This window comes from Leucoraja erinacea, chromosome 30 (genome assembly GCF_028641065.1).
Source record: "Leucoraja erinacea ecotype New England chromosome 30, Leri_hhj_1, whole genome shotgun sequence".
NCBI lineage: Eukaryota > Metazoa > Chordata > Chondrichthyes > Rajiformes > Rajidae > Leucoraja > Leucoraja erinaceus.
Genome location: NC_073406.1, coordinates 23,216,877 through 23,236,066, shown reverse-complemented (window position 1 = coordinate 23,236,066; position 19,190 = coordinate 23,216,877). Strand labels below are relative to the sequence as shown.

The 19,190-nt window shown below is 41.5% G+C and overlaps 1 protein-coding gene across 1 annotated transcript in view; it reads right to left on the bottom strand.

Annotated features, from left to right (window-relative positions):
• Window positions 1–3,406: 3,406 nt before the first annotated feature.
• LOC129711747 (tumor necrosis factor receptor superfamily member 5-like) overlaps window positions 3,407–19,190 on the bottom strand; it is a 39,233-nt gene continuing 23,449 nt past the window's right edge. The window contains 5 exon segments of the mRNA XM_055659672.1: window positions 3,407–4,724; window positions 12,335–12,448; window positions 14,877–14,902; window positions 16,130–16,299; window positions 18,271–18,364. Of these exon segments, the coding sequence (XP_055515647.1) occupies window positions 12,350–12,448; window positions 14,877–14,902; window positions 16,130–16,299; window positions 18,271–18,364 (389 nt within the window). The 3' untranslated portion in view covers window positions 3,407–4,724; window positions 12,335–12,349.

Sequence of the window (19,190 nt, the reverse complement as noted above, 5' to 3'; positions counted from 1 at the left end):
AAAGTCCTCACATCTCAGGAATCAGTCTGGCGAACCTTCTCTGTACACCCTCTATGGCAAGAATGTCTTTCCTCAGATTAGGAGACCAAAACTGTTTGCAATACTCTAGGTGTGGTCTCACCAAGACCCTGTACAACTGCAGTAGAACCTCCTTGCTCCTATACTCAAATCCTTTTGCTATGAATGCTAACATACCATTCGCTTTCTTCACTGCTCGCTGCACCTGCATGCCTACTTTTAATGACTGGTGTACCATGACATCCAGGTCTCTTTGCATCTTCCCTTTTCCTAATCGGCCACCATTCAGATAATAGTCTACTTTCCTGTTTTTGCCGGCAAAGTGGATAACCTCACATTATATTGCATCTGCCATGCATTTACCCACTCACCCAGCCAATCCAAGTCACCTTGCAGCCTCCTAGCATCCTCCTCACAGCTAACATTGCCCCGCAGCTTCATGTCATCCGCAAACCTGGAGATGTTGCATTCAATTCCCTCGTCCAAATCATTAATCTATCTTACTAAAAGTCTGATCTTGACCGCATTTGGCCCGCTGTGCTGCGATTTCCGAGAGAACGCCACCACCTACGGCCGTCATTTTTGGCCACCTCGCTCAGAGCCCAAGTCTGCCTTCCTGGACCAGAGGATTTTTCCCATCGATGAAAAATCCAAGAGATATTAATGTTTTAAAATAATTCACCATTCTCTCTGCTGCCCCTGCTGGAGGGAGGGGGATGGACTATAAAACCAGGAAGTGGTGTACCTCACTCAGTCTCTGCAAGATGGAGGTCACTTCTCTCTGAGCTCTGAATAACACTAAACACATGTCTACTCAACTGAGTGCCCTTAGTGTGGTTTGAAAATGAAAATATGGTTGGTTTGAAGTAAAAAGGCACTGCCTGCAAATGGTTGTTTGGGGGGTTTGGGTTGAAGAAAAAAGGCCCTCTCCCGCTCCCCTCCTCTCTCTCCCCCCCCCCTCTCTCTCTCTCCTCTCTCTCCCCCCTCTCTCTCCTTCCCCCTCCCCCCTGCTTCCCACCTCCCCGTCACCCCCCCTCAGCACCCCCTCTCTCTCCCTCACTCTCACCCTCTCCTCCCCTCCCTCTCTCTCCCTTCCTCCCCCACCTTTCCCGCTCACCCCCCCCGCCCTCTTCTCCTCCCTTCCAGCCCCCTCTCCCTGTTGCCCCTCTCTCTCTGTCTCTGCCCCTTCTCTCTCTGCCCTCACTCTCTACCCCCGCCCCCCGTCTCTAGATGTAACTGCAAGTTGGGGGCTATGCGTCAGTAGATAGGGTGGTTATGGGGTAAAATGAGCAAATTAATAATATTAATATAATATCAAGAGGGGTAATTAGCGTGTGTACGCGGGGGGGGGAAATAGTTTGTGTGTGTGACGCTGCATGCCGCCTCCCCCCACAACCGCACATTGGGGGAACAGACCCAACGGGTCTGCACTTGGTCTAGTATATATTGTAAATAGCTGGGGTCCCAGCACTGAGCCTTGCGGTATCCCACGTCACTGTCTGCCATTGTGAAAAGGACCCGTTTACGCCTACTCTTTGCTTCCTGTCTGCCAGCCAGTTCTCTATTCACATCAATACTGAATCCCCAATACCATGTGCTTTAAATTTGTATACTAATCTCTTATGTGGGACCTTGTCGAAAGCCTTCTGAAAGTCCAGATATAACACATCCACTAGTTCTCCCTTATCCACTCTACTAGTTACATCCTCGAAAAATTCTATAAAATTCGTCAGACATGTAACATAGTTGCTGAAACCCAGGCAACATTCTAGTAAATCTCCTCTGTACTCTCTCTATCTTCCTATAATTAGGCGACCAAAATTGTACACCTTACTCCAGAATTGGCCTCACCAATACCTTGTACAATTTTAACATTACATCCCAACTTCTATACTCAACATTACTTCTATATGCAATCCCTGCTTCATCATCCCACGTATATGCTGCACTTTGAGTCAGAGACACATATCGCAGTTAGAAGGACGAGATAAACAGAATATGGGTAACCAATGTAGTTATGGAGGAAATTAAGTTGAAGAGAAAATGTATAAGGATACTAAAGTTAGCGATAGAGTTGAAAAATTGGGAGAAATTTAGAATCCAGCAAAGGTGGACAATAAAGATACAAACAGAAAATAAACCTTGAGAGCAAACCAGGAAAGACTGTTATAATACGAGTTGTTCCAAGCAGATAAAGGGAAGACAGTGGGCCATGTGACCACTCGTCACAGGCCTCCAGTCAGAGAAGCAACTTTCCACCTTCACCCTTTGCTTCCTTGGTGAAATCCCACCTTTCATAAATCCATGCTGACTTTGTCCAATGATTTCACCACTATCCAAATGTGCTGCTATCCAATCTTTAATAACTGATTCTAGCATTTCCCCATTACTGATGTTAGACTAACTGGTCTGTAATTCCCCGTTTTCTCTCTCCCTCCCTTTTTAAAAAGTGGGGTTACATTAGGTACCCTCCAATCCTCAGGAACTACTCCAGAATCTAAAGTGTTTTGAAAAATTATCACTGATGCATCCACTATTTCTGGGGCTACTTCCTTAAGTACTCTGGGATGCAGCCTATCTGGCCCTGGGGATTTATAGGCCTTTAATCCATTCAATTTACCTAACACCACTTCCCGGTTAACCTAGATTTCACTCGGTTCCTCCATCTCATTTGACCCCCGGTCCCCTGCTATTTCCGGCAGATTATTTATGTCTTCCTTAGTGAAGACAGAACCAAAGTAGTTATTCAATTGGTCTACCTTGTCCTTGTTCCCCATGATCAATTCACCTGTTTCTGACTGCAAAGGACCTACATTTGTTTTAACTAATCTTTTTCTCTTCACATATCTATAAAAACTTTTGCAGTCTGTTTTTATGTTCCCTGCCAGTTTTCCTTCATAATCTATTTTCCCTTTCCTAATTAAGCCTTATTCCTCCTCTGCTGGACTGAATTTCTCCCAGTACTCTGGTTGGCTGCTTTTTCTGGCTAATTTGTATGCTTCTTCTTTTGTTTTGATACTATCCCTGATTTCCCTTGTTAGCCACTACCTTCCCTGATTTATTCTTTTGCCAAACTGGGATGAACAATTGTTGTAGCTCATCCATGCCTTCCATTGCATATTCACCGTCAACCCTTTAAGAATCAAATTGCCAGTCTATCTTGGCCAATTCACGTCTCATACCCCCTTCCCTGACCCTATTGTCCTGCAATCAAAATGTGTTTTCATTCCCAATGTTATTATTTGTTTTAATCCATAAAGATGGATTAATTAAATTGTGAACACGTGAAACATTAAAACCGCAGTGTTAGATTGTCACTGCTATCGTTGACACGTTATTACCGAATTCATTTTAACGGCAAATCAATGCTCTTACTATGGAGTATCAGTACTGTAGTTATTTAATGAGCAACATTCACAACTATACGTATGCATATATGTTACCATGGTCCAGGATTTATTGACACAGGTTGATCATACGCTGAATAATCCAAATAATCCTGTTTGGAAGTGGAAAGAACTAATAGAAATTGCATTAACTGCAATGTGTAAAAAGAGTTGAGATACTGACTTATAATTTTGCTGCATGGCATTGTGGGATATATCATGTCTTGATTGGTGAATGTTTAGTTTGTGACTTTATTTGAAGCAGAAATAATATGTGAATGCTTCATTGAGTATAATTCCGACTGGTAACTACGTGCTTTATCCGAGCACATTATCGCGTGTCATGCAAGCCATCTTAAATGACCACCTAAACTGTCATTTGGCAAACTAAAAAGCTGCCAAGGTTGCCTGGCTGGCAACAGGGAAAAAAAGTTAAGCGAGAGCCCTGTAGAGCACATGATGCCCATGCCTATAGACCCCTGTATTAAGCAGCAGAGGTGCAGAAGATAGCTAAGACTCCCAGGATACTTATCCTCATTGGGTTAAAATGTATTTCATAGAATAGTGAGAAAAATATGTACAATATAGTTAGCACCTTTAGACATTAAATCATCGACTGTTACAATTCATTTTTGGAATGGACAATATCACTGTGTACTGAATGGGCTACATCCTTTGAAAAGCAAGATGGTCTCGATGGTAAAGGTGAAGTAGAGGGTCTACTGGACTCTCATAGCCTCCCATCACTCTTGCAGGTGGATCTCAGCCACTAGCACTTCCTGGAAAGTGATGATTCATCAGCAGTCAAGGACATCACATTAAACACTTCCACTTCGCCTCTTGAGGCTGCAGTTCTGACATTTCAGGAACAACACTCACTCCTCCCCATCAGAATCAAAGGGAGACTATTATTTGGCAACTAGTTCGACCAACTGTTTTTTCCGGTCACTATCAGCGAGTATAAGTACAAAAAATGGGCAAGAGTAGGCTCCCTAACCGCGTTATTAAGTCAGCAACATCATTCTCTGGAGGTCCCACGCTTAAGCCATCCATTTCCTTTTCATATATCCATAGAAACTCTTACTGATATTGTCGACAAGTTTTCTCTCAAAATCAAATTTCTCTTTTCATTTCAAGTCTTTTATTCTTCAGCTGCTGGTCATTTGACGACTGAGGGTTTGAAGATGATATACAGAGGAGCAGTGTCTTCTGTAAAGAATATGTAAATAAGGTGAAGCCTGAACTGTTCAGAGGATGAGAACATTTGAGCTTCTTGGTGCTGGACTGGAATAGTCTTCTGTTTCAGGTACTCTTGGTAATCTGTAAATGGATGTCATATGTCACAAACTTTCTGAACAGTTATGTATTCATACCTTCAGCATTGCATTGAACAAAGATCAAGAAAATATAGATGATATCTGAAATCAAAAACCGAAAATGAGAGAAACACTCAGCAGGTAACAGCATCCATAAAAAGTGATCAAGAGTTCATGTTTCAGCGTGAAGATTACTTGTCAGAATGGTTCTGACAAAAGATCATCACCATGAAACATCAACTCTGTTTATCTTTCCAGAGAGTTGTCCAGCTTTGTCTATTTTATTGATGCATTGAAGGACAGACAAATTTACCACTGTCTGTTGGACATTCTCACTGGATTTAAACTAAATAGTGGGGGGGGGGGGGGGGGGGGGGGGGGGGGGGAGGGGGGGGGGGGGATGGGATTTGACAAGTTGGGAGAATAAAGATGGAGTTAAAGAGATAGTGAGTACAGGAACCGTTACGAAGGTCTCCCGAATTAATGGGAAGGTAAGTTCGAGGAGGGACATGAGAGTAAGGTCGGGGCTAATTGCGAGCGGTGAGAGGAGAGGTGAATACTGGTCGAAGTGTAGTATATGAATGTGCGATGTATAAAAAATAAAGTGGACGAGCTTGAGGCTCTGTTAGAAATGATGTTGTGGGAATTACAGAGACATGGCTGCAAGAGGGCCAGGGCTGGGAACTGAATATTCAAGGGTATACCTATCGAAATGACAGACAGGTGTGGGGTAGCTCTGTTGGTGTGGAGTGAAATTCAGTCCCTTACCAGGGGTGACATTGAAATAGGAGATGTGGAATCAGTATGGATAAAACGAAGGAATTGTAAGGGTAAAAAGACCATAATGGGATGTATATACAGGCCCCCCAAACAGTAGCCTGGATATAGAGTGCAAGTTGAATCAGTAGTTAAAATTGGCATGTTGTAAGGCCTTTGACAAGGTTCCTCATGGAAGGTTGATTAAGAAGGTTCAACTGTTGGGTATTAATGGTGGAGTAACGAGATGGATTCAACAGTGGCTGAATGGGAGATGCCAGAGTAGCGGTGAATGGCTGTTTGTCAGGTTGGAGGCCGGTAACTAGTGTGGTGCCTCAGGAGTCTGTGTTGGGTTCACTGTTGTTTGTCAAGTACATCAATGATCTGGATGATAGAGTGGAAAATTGGATTAGTAAGTATGCAGATGATACTAAGATAGGTGGTGTTGTGGATAATGAAGTAGATTTTCAAAGTCTACAGTGAGATTTAGGCCATTTGGAAGAGTGGGCTGAAAGATGGCAGATGGAGTTTAATGCTGATAAGTGTGAGGTTCTACATCTTGGCAGGACAAATCAAAATAGGATGTACATGGTAAATGGTAGCGAATTGAAGAATGCAGATGAACAGAGGGATCAAGGAATAACTGTGCATAGTTCCCTGAAGGTAGAATCTCATGTAGATAGGGTGGTAAAGAAAGCTTTTGGTGTGCTGGCCTTTATAAATCAGAGTATTGAGTATAGAAGTTGGGATGTAATGTTAAAATTGTACAAGGCATTGGTGATGCCAATTCTGGAGTATGGTGTACTATTTTGGTTGCCTAATTATAGGAAGGATGTCAACAAAATAGAGAGAGTACAGAGGAGATTTACTAGAATGTTGCCTGGGTTTCAGTAACTAAGTTACAGAGAAAGGATGAACAAGTTAGGGCTTTATTCTTTGGAGCACAGAAGGTTAAGGGGGGACGATAGCGGTTTTTAAAATGATGAGAGGGATAGACAGAGTTGACGTGGAAAAGCTTTTCCCACTGAGAGTAGGGAAGATTCAAACAAGGGGACATAACATGAGAATTAAGGGACTGAAGTTTAGGGGTAACACGAGGGGGAACTTCTTTACTCAGAGAGTGGTAGCTGTGTGGAATGAGCTTCCAGTGAAGGTGGTGGAGGCAGGTTCATTTTTATCATTTAAAAATAAATTGGATAGTTATATGGATGGGAAGGGAATGGAGGGTTATGGTCTGAGCGCAGGTATATGGGACTAGGGGAGATTATGTGTTCGGCACGGACTAGAAGGGTCGAGATGGCCTGTTTCCGTGCTGTAATTGTTATATGGTTATATGGTTATAGATGGGACTAGGGAAAAAAAAAGTGTTTGGCACGGACTTGAAGGGCCGAGATGGCCTGTTTCCGTGCTGTAGATGTTAATTGTTATATGGTAAAGATAATGCTATGGTTGTTGTGGGAGAAGGCAATTCTGGATTTAGTGTTGTGTAATGAACCGGATTTGATAAGGGAACTTGAGGTTAAGGAGCCATTAGGAGGTAGTGACCATAATATGGTAAGTTTTAATCTACAATTTGAGAGGGAGAAGGGTAAATCAGAGGTGTTAGTGTTACAGTTGAACATAGAGGACTATGGAGCCATGAGGCAGGAGCAGGTCGAGGTTGACTGGAAAGATACCCTAGCAGGGATGACAGTGGAACAACAATGGCAGGTATTTCTGGGAATAATACAGAAGGTGCAGGATTAGTTCATTCCAAAGAGAAAGAAAGATTCCAAGGGGAGTGTGGTTGACAAGGGACATCAGGGAAAGTATCAAAATAAATGAGAAGTACAACGTAGCAAAGATGAACAGGAAGCAAGAGGATTGGGTAATGTTTAAAGACCAACAGAAGATAATTAAAAGGGCAATACGGGGAGAAAATATGAGGTACAAAGGTAAGCTAGCCAATAATATAAAGGAGGATAGTAAAAGCATCTTTAACTATGTGAAGAGGAAAAAATTAGTTAAGACCAAAGTTGGACCTTTGAAGACTGAAAAAGGTGAATTTATTATAGGAAACAATGAAATGGCAGATGAGTTGAACAGGTACTTTGGATCCGTCTTCACTAAGGATCACAAACAATCTTCCTGAAGTACTATTGGCCAGAGGATCTGAGGCAATTGAAGGAAATCCACATTAGGCAGGAAATGGTTCAAGAAGGAACTGCAGATGCTGGAAGATCGAAGGTACACAAAATTGCTGGAGAAACTCAGCGGGTGCAGCAGCATCTATGGAGCGAAGGAAATAGGCCACGTTTCGGGCCGAAACCCTTCTTCAGACTGATGGGGGGTGGGAGAGAAGGAAGGAAAAAGGGAGGAGGAGGAGCCCGAGGACGGGGGGATGGGAGGAGACAGCTCGAGGGTTATGGAAGGGGAGGAGGTAGCAAGGGCTAGCAAAATTGGGAGAATTCAACGTTAATGCCATCAGGATGCAAACTGCCCAGGTTTGAGGTGCTGTTCCTCCAATTTCCGGTGTTGCTCACTCTGGCAATGGAGGAGATCCAGGACAGAGAGGTTGGATTGGGAATGGGAGGGGAAGTTGAAGTGCTGAGCCACCGGGAGGTCAGGTTGGTTATTGCGGACTGAGCAGAGGTGTTCGGCGAAACGATCGCCCAACCTACGCTTAGTCTCCCCGATGTAGATCAGCTGACATCTAGAGCAGCGGATGCAGTAGATGAGGTTGGAGGAGATACAGGTGAACCTTTGTCGCACCTGGAACGACTGCTTGGGTCCTTGAATGGAGTCGAGGGGGGAGGTGAAGGGACAGGTGTTGCATTTCTTGCGGTTGCAACGGAAAGTGCCTGGGGAGGGGGTGGTATGGGAGGGAAGGGAAGAATTGACAAGGGAGTTGCGGAGGGAGCGGTCTTTGCGGAAGGCAGACATGGGGGGAGATGGGAAGATGTGGCGAGTGGTGGGGTCACGTTGAAGGTGGCGGAAATTACGGAGGATTATGTGTTGTATTTGCCGGCTGGTGGGGTGAAAGGTGAGGACAAGGAGGACTCTGCCCTTGTTGCGAGAGCGGGGATGGTGAGAGAGAGCAGTGTTGCGTGGTATGGATGAGTCCCTGGTACGAGCCTCATCTATGGTGGCGGAGGGGAATCCCCGTTCCCTGAAGAACGAGGACATTTCTGATGCCCTGGTATGGAATGTTGGGTAGACAGATGGGACTGAAGGCTGATAAATCCCTAGACTCTGATGGTCTGCATCCCAGGGTACTTAAGGAAGTGGCTCTAGAACGCATTGGTGATCATTTTCCAATGTTCTATAGATTCAGGATCAGTTCCTGTGTATTGGATGGTAGTTAAGGTTATCCCAATTTTTAAGAAAGGCGGGAGAGAGAAAACAGGGAATTATCGACCAGTTAGCCTGACATCGGTGGTTGGGAATATGCTGGAGTCAATCATAAAAGATGAAATAGCAGCACATTTGGATAGCAAATGGATCGGTCCGAGTCAGCATGGATTTACGAAGGGGAAATCATGCTTGACTAATATTCTGGAATTTTTTGAGGATGTAACTAGGAAAATGGACAAGGGAGAGCTAGTGGATGTAGTGTACCTGGACTTTCCAGGTACACTTGGATAAGGTCCCACATAGGAGATTAGTAGGCAAAATTAGGGCACATGGTATTAGGGCACATGGTGTTGGGGGTAGAGTGCTGACATGGGTAGAAAATTGGTTGGCTGACAGGAAACAAATTGTAGGGATTAACGAGGCCCTTTCAGAATGGCAGGTAGTGACTGGTGGGGTTCCGCAACGCTCAGTGCTGGGACCGCAGGTATTTACAATATACATCAATGAATTCGATGAAGGGATTCAAAGTAACATTAACAAACTTGCAGATGACACAAAGCTGGGTGGCAGTGTGAACTGTGAGGAGGATGCTATGAGAATGCAGGGTGACTTGGACAGGTTGGGTGAGTGGGCAGACGCAGTTTAATGTGGATAAATGTGAGGTTATCCACTTTGGTAGCAAAAACAGGAAGTCAGATTATTATCTAAATGGTGTCAGGGTGGGAAAAGGGAAAGTACAATGGGATCTGGGGATCCTTGTTCATCAGTCAATGAAAGTAAGCATGCAGGTAGAGCAGGCAGTAAAGAAAGCGAATGGCATGTTGGTCTTCATAACAAGAGGGGTTGAGTATAGGAGCAAAGAGGTCCTTCTGCAGTTGTGCAGGGCCCTAGTGAGACCACACCTGGAGTATTGTGTGCAGTTTTGGTCCCCTAATTTGAGGAAGGACATTCTTGCTATTGAGGGAGTGCAGCTTAGGTTTACAAGATTGATTCCCGGGATGGCGGGACTGTATGCTGAGAGAATGGAGTGGCTGGGCTTGTATACTCTGGAATTTAGAAAGATGAGCGGGGTTCTTATTGAAACATATAAGATTATTAAGGATTTGGACACACTAGAGGCAGTAAACATGTTTCCGATGTTGGGAGAGTCCAGAACCAGGGGCTAAAGTTAAAGAATAAGGGGTAAGCCATTTAGAACAGAGATGAGGATGATTATTGTGGGCTGTGTGTCTATGGTTTTCTCTGCCTCAGAGGGTGAGTCTCTAGATACTTTCAAGAGAGAGCTAGATAGGGCTCTTAAATATAGCAGAGTCAGGGGATATGGGGTGAAGGCAGGAATTTTAGGAAACAAGGAAATGGCAAGTGTTAAGTGGATGTTTTAGTGGATTAGCTTCACAGTACGTCACATGCTGGGAAACGGTAGGTACTATGAAAATCTAATTAATCCAATTCATATAGAATCATACTTGGGGAGGAATTAATATCATCATCAGTAAAAATGTAGTCCTGGGTAAATTAATGGACCTAAAAACAGAGAAGTCCTGTTTCTGGGATTCTGAAGGAAGTGGCCATTGCCGAGTGGATGCTTTGTTTGCAATCTTCCACAAATCCTTACATTCCAGAGAGGAACCAGAGCATTGGAAAACTACCAATGCAAAGTCAGAGGGAGAGAGAAAGCAGCTCACTAGAGGTGGACAAACATTACATCTGTTGCTGGAAAAAATGGTAGAACCAATTAATTAAGGAATTAATAACAGCTGCAAAATAATTTAATCAAACAAAGTCAGTGCTGCTCTATGAAGGTAAAATTATGTGTGGCAAGTATTGAATGTTTTGAGTATTGCTGACAGTCAGGAAAGATGAGATTGCACCAGAGAGAATTGAGATGTACGAGGATGTTGACAGGGATGGAAAATTGTATCTATTAAGAAAGATAAGATGAACAAGACAGTTGTTTAAGAAGGAACTGCAGATGCTGGAAAATCGGGAAGAAGAAAGGAAGAGGCAGAGACAATGGGCTGTGGAAGAGCTGGGAAGGGGAGGGGAAAGGGAGAAAGCAGGGACTACCTGAAATTGGAAAAGTCAGTGTTCATACCACTGGGGTGTAAACTACTCAAGCGAAATATGAGGGCTGCTCCTCCAATTTACGGCGGGCCTCACATTGGCCATGGAGAAGGCCCAGGACAGAAAGGTCAGAATCGGAATGGGAGGGGGAGATCAAGTTGGATATTACAAACCGAGCACAGGTGTTGGGTGAAGCGATCGCCAAGCCTACGCTTGCGATTTCACCGATGTAGAGTAGCTGACACCTAGAGCATCTAGAGAACTAGGTAGCTCTATTCAGAACAGTGGGGTCTGAGGGATGATCCAATTTTGGTGTAAAAAATGAATATAAGAGACCAATATAGAGAAAATAAGCAGGACCTATTTTGCTCAACAGAGTAGTCAGTCACCAAACCATACGTAATCTAATAATTAACAGGTGACCTCAGGTTTGAAAGACTGGTGTACTGAAATCAGACTTTGCACAAATTTACCTGTAAATATGTAAAGAATTTTTCAAAATTGTAAAGTCAAGTTACAGAAATGCACATCTTCAGGAGTTATATAAACGTAGCAGCTACCTAATTCAAAAGACAACTAGTGTTCAAACAAAAAACAAACAGTTTCTACATTATCTCCTAGCAGTAATCAAACAGCCGGTGGGTTGGATGTTGAATGAATGAATGAATGATATCTTTATTTCGAACAATTGAAAAAAAAAGAAACAATGAAAATTAATAAATAAAAGGAAAATTATATATATACACAGATATATACACATAAATACATACACACATATACATACATACATATACACATATATATGTACATACATAAATTAAAAAATCAAAAGCCAATTTCAACATAATATACATTAGACTCTTTCGAAAAGGGATAGGAAGAAGCCTATGCTTGTCGTCCTACCCCCATTCTTCACCATTAACAATTGCAAAATTCAATAAAATAAACCAAACAGACAATTCAAATAAAACTACTGCAATCAAGCTATTAAGAAAAAAAGAACAAAAAAAAACAAAAAGAACAAGCATCATTAACATCTGTGAAATTTACATTCTCCTTCCTCATTAAAGTACTTTTCAAAGATATATCTTTTGTACATTTTTTTAAATTGCATTATATTCATACTTTGTTTAATGGTTGTTGGCTGCAACCACCTCAATGCAAAGACAATTACAGTGGGCTGTGATAAATATGAAGTTATTACAACCACATCACTAATACTGTGAGTTACTGACCATTCCAAGAACAGAACCTGACAAAAAGGAAAGGTTTGAAGCAGAACGTTCTCACAATTGCCTTCCCCATATCAATCTACTAGACTGCATGTAAAAAATGGGAGATTTGGTTGAGGCTCAGACTGTTGCAACTACTGCATCCCAACATGATCCAGCATTAAGAAAATATAGAAAAATATTCAACTTGCTGTGTGAAGTATTTGAGATGTTGCTTGAATATACTCACTTCAATCTCTTTGCACTAAGGCTGCTCGTTGCTTCTTAGAGGTATTGTTGTTGAATCAGATGGATGCCCATTGATGTTATTCCAAATTGGAGATGGTCTGTCACCCCTACCAATCTGTAGAGATAAACACATTATGAAACTTGCAAGTTTGGAAAATTACATTTTAAAAGTGGTGATTTACTTGTCATTGTTTGACAATGAAAGAAACAGAATATTTACACCACAATGTTTGGCACTGACTCTCATTCTTTTGTCAAATTGTTGGGACATCTTTCATGGCACTCTCCATCTTCACGTTGAATGTCAAATGTTGTCCAGAGGCCACAAGACTATCTATAGTCCTCCTTATCAGCCCTGGTACTGCCGCCCTCACTGTGCAGTACTAGCTCCCCAACAAACTCCCTGCCTCCCACATTTCACCTGATCACTTGAACAAACATCCTGCCCCCCACAACATCACAGACATTACATCATCTCAAGTAGTTTGTCATTTCCTTTCCTCATGCTCACCGCTGATATCCAATCTTGAGCTGTTCTTCCCTTTTGTAACCTTACCCTGAGATGTAACATACACCAATGCTGATGACACCTCTGCCTTCAAGCACACCCGATCATTTAATGGCAGGATATGGATCCATGAGCATCCCTAAGATGCTGATCCTTGCTGTATTGCTTGCAACCTGGAGTACTGTATTCAGTGGTCATATTGTGGCCTCCTCCACATTGGAATACACAAATGAAGATTTGATCACAGCATTCTGTCTATAGGGGCAATTCTGAGTTCCCATTAATTGTCACTTTCATTCTTCATCCCAGTCCCAATCTGATCTATTCGTCTGTGGCTTCCTGCATTGTTGTAACAAGACATAATGTCAGCTTGATTAACGGCATCTCCATCTTCCATCTCGGGATGTTGCAGTCTTCCAGTCTACGGAATCTTCAGGTAACTCACTTTCTCTGCCTGTATCAGAACTGACCATTGACAATGTTATCCTTCTTTGATGTTGGCAGTTTCACGATATTTGAAATGTCTCTGGCTATATCATCACTCTCTCACTGCCACAGTAAACCACAAATTCTCCCTGTGATCTCCAACAATCACATATATTACCATTGTTCTATCTATTCCTCTCCATGTTTCCACATTTAAATCTTGCGTGTATGTCTCTCTTTCTCAATTATAATGAAGGGTCTTTGTTTTATAATATTAGTTGTTTCTTAACTAGTTCTGCTTGACCTCCTGAGTATTTCCAATATTTCCTGTTCTTATTTCATATCTCCAGCAACTACAGTTGTTTTGTTAATTTAGATCTGGTTCTCATTCTTTCTACTCCTCTTGTTCCACAATGTTATCTGATCTGCACAGAGGTACAAAATATTTGAATGTGATTTGAGCTAATGGAATGAAGGTTGTTTTGTTCCACTGCCTGCAGGCAACGTACAGCTCCATGACTCATACTCATACATTCTGCAATTTACTGTGAGTTATGTGACAACATATCAAAGACAACTACGATACGTTACTATGCATTACATCAGGTTAAGCACTTACATGAGCACGTAAGGTGAACAAAGGTAAAACCAAAATAGGTACAATCTGAACTCATCGTCCACTTTGCTGAAAGCGTTGGGATAGAAAGGATTTTTACTAATGTCACACCTCTGACCAAAAATAAGACTTACAATTATTATGGGATGGATATCAGAAACAAAATAGTCAACACAAGGATTGAATTCACATTTACCAGACATGAACTAAGACTAGAGTCACAGAGCAACACACTGACCAGGTTGGCATTTGGGCTAGTCCCACTTGGCTATATTTGATCCATGGCTCACTACACCCTTCCCTTCGATATATCCGTCCAAATGCCTTTTTTACGTCATGATTGTATCTGTTTTTATACTTTCTCCTGGGCTCATGAAAATTGTTACATACGCACATCAAGGTTGGGTTTATTTTGCAGTCTCTCAGTATTGTTTTACAAAAATCTAGTCCCATGGGTTCAGTGGTAGCTGATAAAGCCGATGTGGGATGAGATTATAATTTATATCGTAAATATTTTAATCATTTGCAAGATGCAGGGCAGAACGCCACAGGAGATACTTCTTCCCGGTGTCTATCGAACATTACAACTCCTCCGCCTTCTGTCGTGGGGTGGGTTGAGACCGACTCCCCTCCCCCTCCCCAATCTTTGCACATCCCCAAGCCTTTCCACTCCACATTTTAGTTTCATGTATTTTGTGTTTTTATGTCTATTGGCAGATCAATTTCCCTCCTGGGATAAATAAAAGCCTATCGTATCACTTAGCACCTCACGCTGTAAGGCACTGATCCGCTGTTGTTACTCCCTTTGATGTGCTTTGGGTCTAGTGTAATGATGCATCATTTCAGGGTAAGTAGAACATGCACAGGAAACACAATACTAAATTATTTGAATTAAACAGCAACAATCTTTGCTTTGTTTTCAACTTTAATTCTGCAAGAAATACAATTTAATACATATGAGCTTTAAATAATGGTGAGATATTATGTACTTACCCCATTCTCTCGTATTTTAATGAAACCTATCAGAAACAAAAACGTAACAAGGTTTTCCGCATAAATACCATGAAATTGGTTTACTAAATCTTTAGTCTATCATGTTTTGACATAAAATTAATTGGTGATTTACAAACTATTCTGCCAGTTCTATGACACAATTGTTCAGGTTGATAGTTCAGGTTGATAGATCCCATTGTGCCAGGTGGAGTTAACTTTAAATCTATAATTGGTGTGATAATGTTAGGAGTGAGATATACAACAGCTCAGGGTGTGTATTGTCTGTCTGGCGGCAGCATACCAGCAGCAGGGCCCAACAGGAATGAGTGGGCAATGAGAAGGGTTATGAAAACCTGAATTCTTCAGAACCACACTTAAGCAAAGGAATAAGTAATTCTTCTAAGTTCATAACTTCTAGGATTAGAATACATCCATTCAGCCCATCAAGTCTACTCTGCCATTCAAATCATGGCTGATCTATCATTCCCTCTCAATCCTATTTGCCCCATAATCTCGCACACCCGTACTAATCAACAATGTGTCAGGTCGACACAGAAACTCTGTGAATCCCAGCACTTACAATAATATCAGTTGGATCACAGAGGTAGCCTAAAGAAAATGTTCAGGAAGGAATTTCCAAACTTTAGAGGACTGGCGGAGAGTGAATTCAGGGAAGATCAGGAGAGTGGGTGTTTGCAGACCCAGAGGCCCCGCAGGTCTGCACAAGGCTGAAGGGATGGGACTGCAGTTGGGGGGGATAGCCGAAGGTCATGATAACCTGTATTTAGATTTTTATGTTGAAGTGCACTTGTAGCAGGAGTGATTGTTAATCAGCAAGCAGAGCAGCAGAATAGAGAAGATAATAGTAGCAAAAGCATGGCTGAGGATTTCAGTAAAGGAGGAGCTGATGCACGACAGAGGCAAGTGCAGGAAGTGAAAACAGGCCGTCTTCATAGTGGTGTGAATGTATGCAGAAAATCCCAGTTCTAGGTCAAAAACAACATTGATGTGTCGAATGACTCCTCTCAGCATCAAACAATTTCCTTGTGGAAATAATGAGAATGAACAAAACTAGCAATTTTAGGTCTTTTAGTACAGTGAGCAAAAAGATTGGTTCAATTCATAGTCACACAAAAGCTTGGTGATTGTAAATACCAATATTAAAAAAAACATGATTATTTCCAAACTGGCTAAAAAACATTGGATACAGAAAATGATAATAGAAAGATGTAAACAATAAATTAATAACATACATGGTCTGAGTCCAGGATGCCTCCAGAAACCAACTGCCACAATTAAAATCAAAACGATAACCACAATTGCGATAACTGGAATGATAACTTTTAAATTGGAATTTTCTGCACACTTTACATCAGCTTCACTGGTTCCATTTTCAACCAGTTGTAGATTGAGCTTTTCACATCTGGGGAATTTACAGAAAAATAAATGAATACAATCCCATTCCCAAATGCATGCTTTGTTAAGTATAATGAATCAGTTACAATTAATCTATTATTGAAATTTCATTGCAACACCAGCATTCTGAGGTTTACCACTTTTGGCATGATAAGGACATCAAGAATAGGTCAACCATTCATCTTCAAAACAGTTCCACAGAATATTTCCATTTCACCAGCGTGAGCAGACAAGACCTTGGTTTAACACCAGTCCCTGGGCAATGCACTGGGATGTCAGCCCTGATTTGCACGGATCACATCCTTCCAACTCAGGTGAAATGCTTTTTGCCACACCCAGTTCGCTCCTGCTCGTTAAGCACGGGTGTTATAGATGTCCCTTTAACGAGGCTGGGGACCTCTGGCCGTTTTTGTGAGAGGTTGAAAATGTCCATGAAACCTCTAGCCAGTTGCTTTGCACAGGTTTTTTTTTTTTAAGTTTACCTTCGAGACTGAGATCACCAGGTCATGTGGGACTGCATGGGCTCATAATGGCACATCATTGTTCTTCCTTTCAAAGTGAGCAGAGAAAACATTGAGCTCGCCTGGGAGCGACACGTTGCTGTCACTTGCGCTACTCCATCTCACACTGATTGAAACGATGGAGTGCAAGCCATGCATATTTGTTGAATATCCATTGGAGCCACTAGTTTAGCCCAGAAGAGTCAGGTCACATTTGCAGTGGCCTTCTGGGGGAGGTACTTGTACTTCTTGTACAAGCTTGATCGCCAACCTTGAACACCCAGATCTGGTCCTCAATAGATTGCACATCCAAGCCTTCTGGTTGGGGAACACACAGAGTGTCTAGGCAAGAACACGTTCTTCCTCCTCATTTTCCTTCTCATCTGTGTCAACTACCATACTGATTTAATCACACCATCCTTCTTTACTCTTTCACACAGCTATGCTAGACTACTCTCAGTTGCTTCCATTCTTAAGTTTCCAACGCAACAAAAGAATCAATCTATTTACCTATCAGAGGAACAGGGATATAAATTTGGTTCTTTTGGAGGTTCTATCTTGAGTATAATATCTTTACTTGTCTTAATTTGAAAAACGTATTTCACAATTGTTATTCATGATTGAAATGCAGTTAGAAGCACACTACTAAACAAAAATAGATTCATATTTTTTGAGTAATTCAAGAAAAATATTTTATCTTAATAACTTTCCATTATATATTTTTAAAGTGATTTGTGTTCAAATCCTCATAGGATTGCCGTTATTCTACCATGTTGAACTTTGCGTTGCTATCGTCACATATTTTTACTTGTTTGTTTGTAGAAATATTTGTTTACTGCTTCGGGATACTTTTGTTATTCTTGGTTATAATTCATGTTGAAGTTATACTTAAACCATTTTACGAGTTAAATTATGCAGCAAACATTGGATTTTTATTTTCATGCTTAATTGGAAATACCCACAACAGAAAATGCTTCACCTTAATTGAAATTAAATGTGCAGGACCGCTGATATTTTTTATCAGTGATTGACCATGTCAGAATTATCCAGCATTATCTAATAGTTGTAAAGTTTCTAACATTTAGCTAAATTAATTATGAAAGTAACTTCAACTAAATCAATTATGAAGGTAACCCTGCAACTTTTCTGTGGTATGGTGGTTATTTTGAGCATGAAGAAATGTACTTCCAAGCATTTAGAAAATCCAGAAACTCTTTGAATTAAATGTGAGAATCATTATGATTGGACTAACTGAGGGTTGCTCCCCAAATGCAAAAGTTGCAAGGTATGCCTGAAGGGGAAGATCCAGACACTGGGAAAATCACTGTCACCAAGGTCAAGGCAAGAGGAGGGAGATACTTTGCAGATGTTCTAGATGTGGGTCAGATCGGAAGAATATGGAAACAGGACTTTGAGAAAAATTCAACAAGAGTCGAGTTTCCGAAAAAAGGATTACAATGGATTTTAAAAGTACTCACACTGTCCAATTTTTACAAGCTTCAGTTGATGATTTATGACTTGAAAACGTTCCCGCAGGACACTTCTCACACACAGTGTCATTTAACTGTGTTCCTGAAAAATAAAAGAATAAGCATTAATGTCACACTAATATAACTTGTGTGGAGCCTTCTTGGCTTCGAAAGCTCTTGTCACTTTTTCATGCGCCACAGTTAAAAATAATTACTTTTCATTGCACAAAAACAAGTTTAACATTAAAACGCACTACCATTTTATAAATAATGAAGTTGTCACATATAATACGTTGAAAACTATGGAAAGAATTGACCACTGAATAATGTGTGTTGTTTTAAGTGAAAAGTTACTTGAAACTTTTTGTTTTACTTTTGTCTTGCCTGTGCTGCTGAGGTCACACCACTACAAATGACACTTCCAGCTACTGGGGAATACAGGCAAGGAACAATTGCTTACTGTAATGATGGAGGATAGGATGGGGACTGTGTGTGAGCAGGGGAGCTTACACAGGCTTCGGTATAACAGTGTGAGAAGGTGAAAGCCACATGAATAAAAAATGTGCACATTGATATTTAATTATTTCACAAAGAACTAGTGCTGATCAAGAAGTAGGGGAGTCTTGTGTTCTCAGGAGTGCAGAGAGAAGCAATAAAATGGACAATGGTGACAGAAGTCAAGACTGCTCCATAATGGACAAAAATGGGCAGCCTTTTAGAACACATATCCAAAACCCATTCTAAATTTATGCAAAGGACTCCTTAAAATAAACGTCAGCCTTGCATAAGCTACACGGAGTACCCAGGCAGCCGTCCAGCTGGTAGCAAGCTCTCTTTGGACATTTCAATGTCCTTGTTCTGCCCAGAATTAAATGCAGCAGGCCTATAAAAGTCATGGCATTTCAGCACAAGCCCTTGGCAAAATGCAT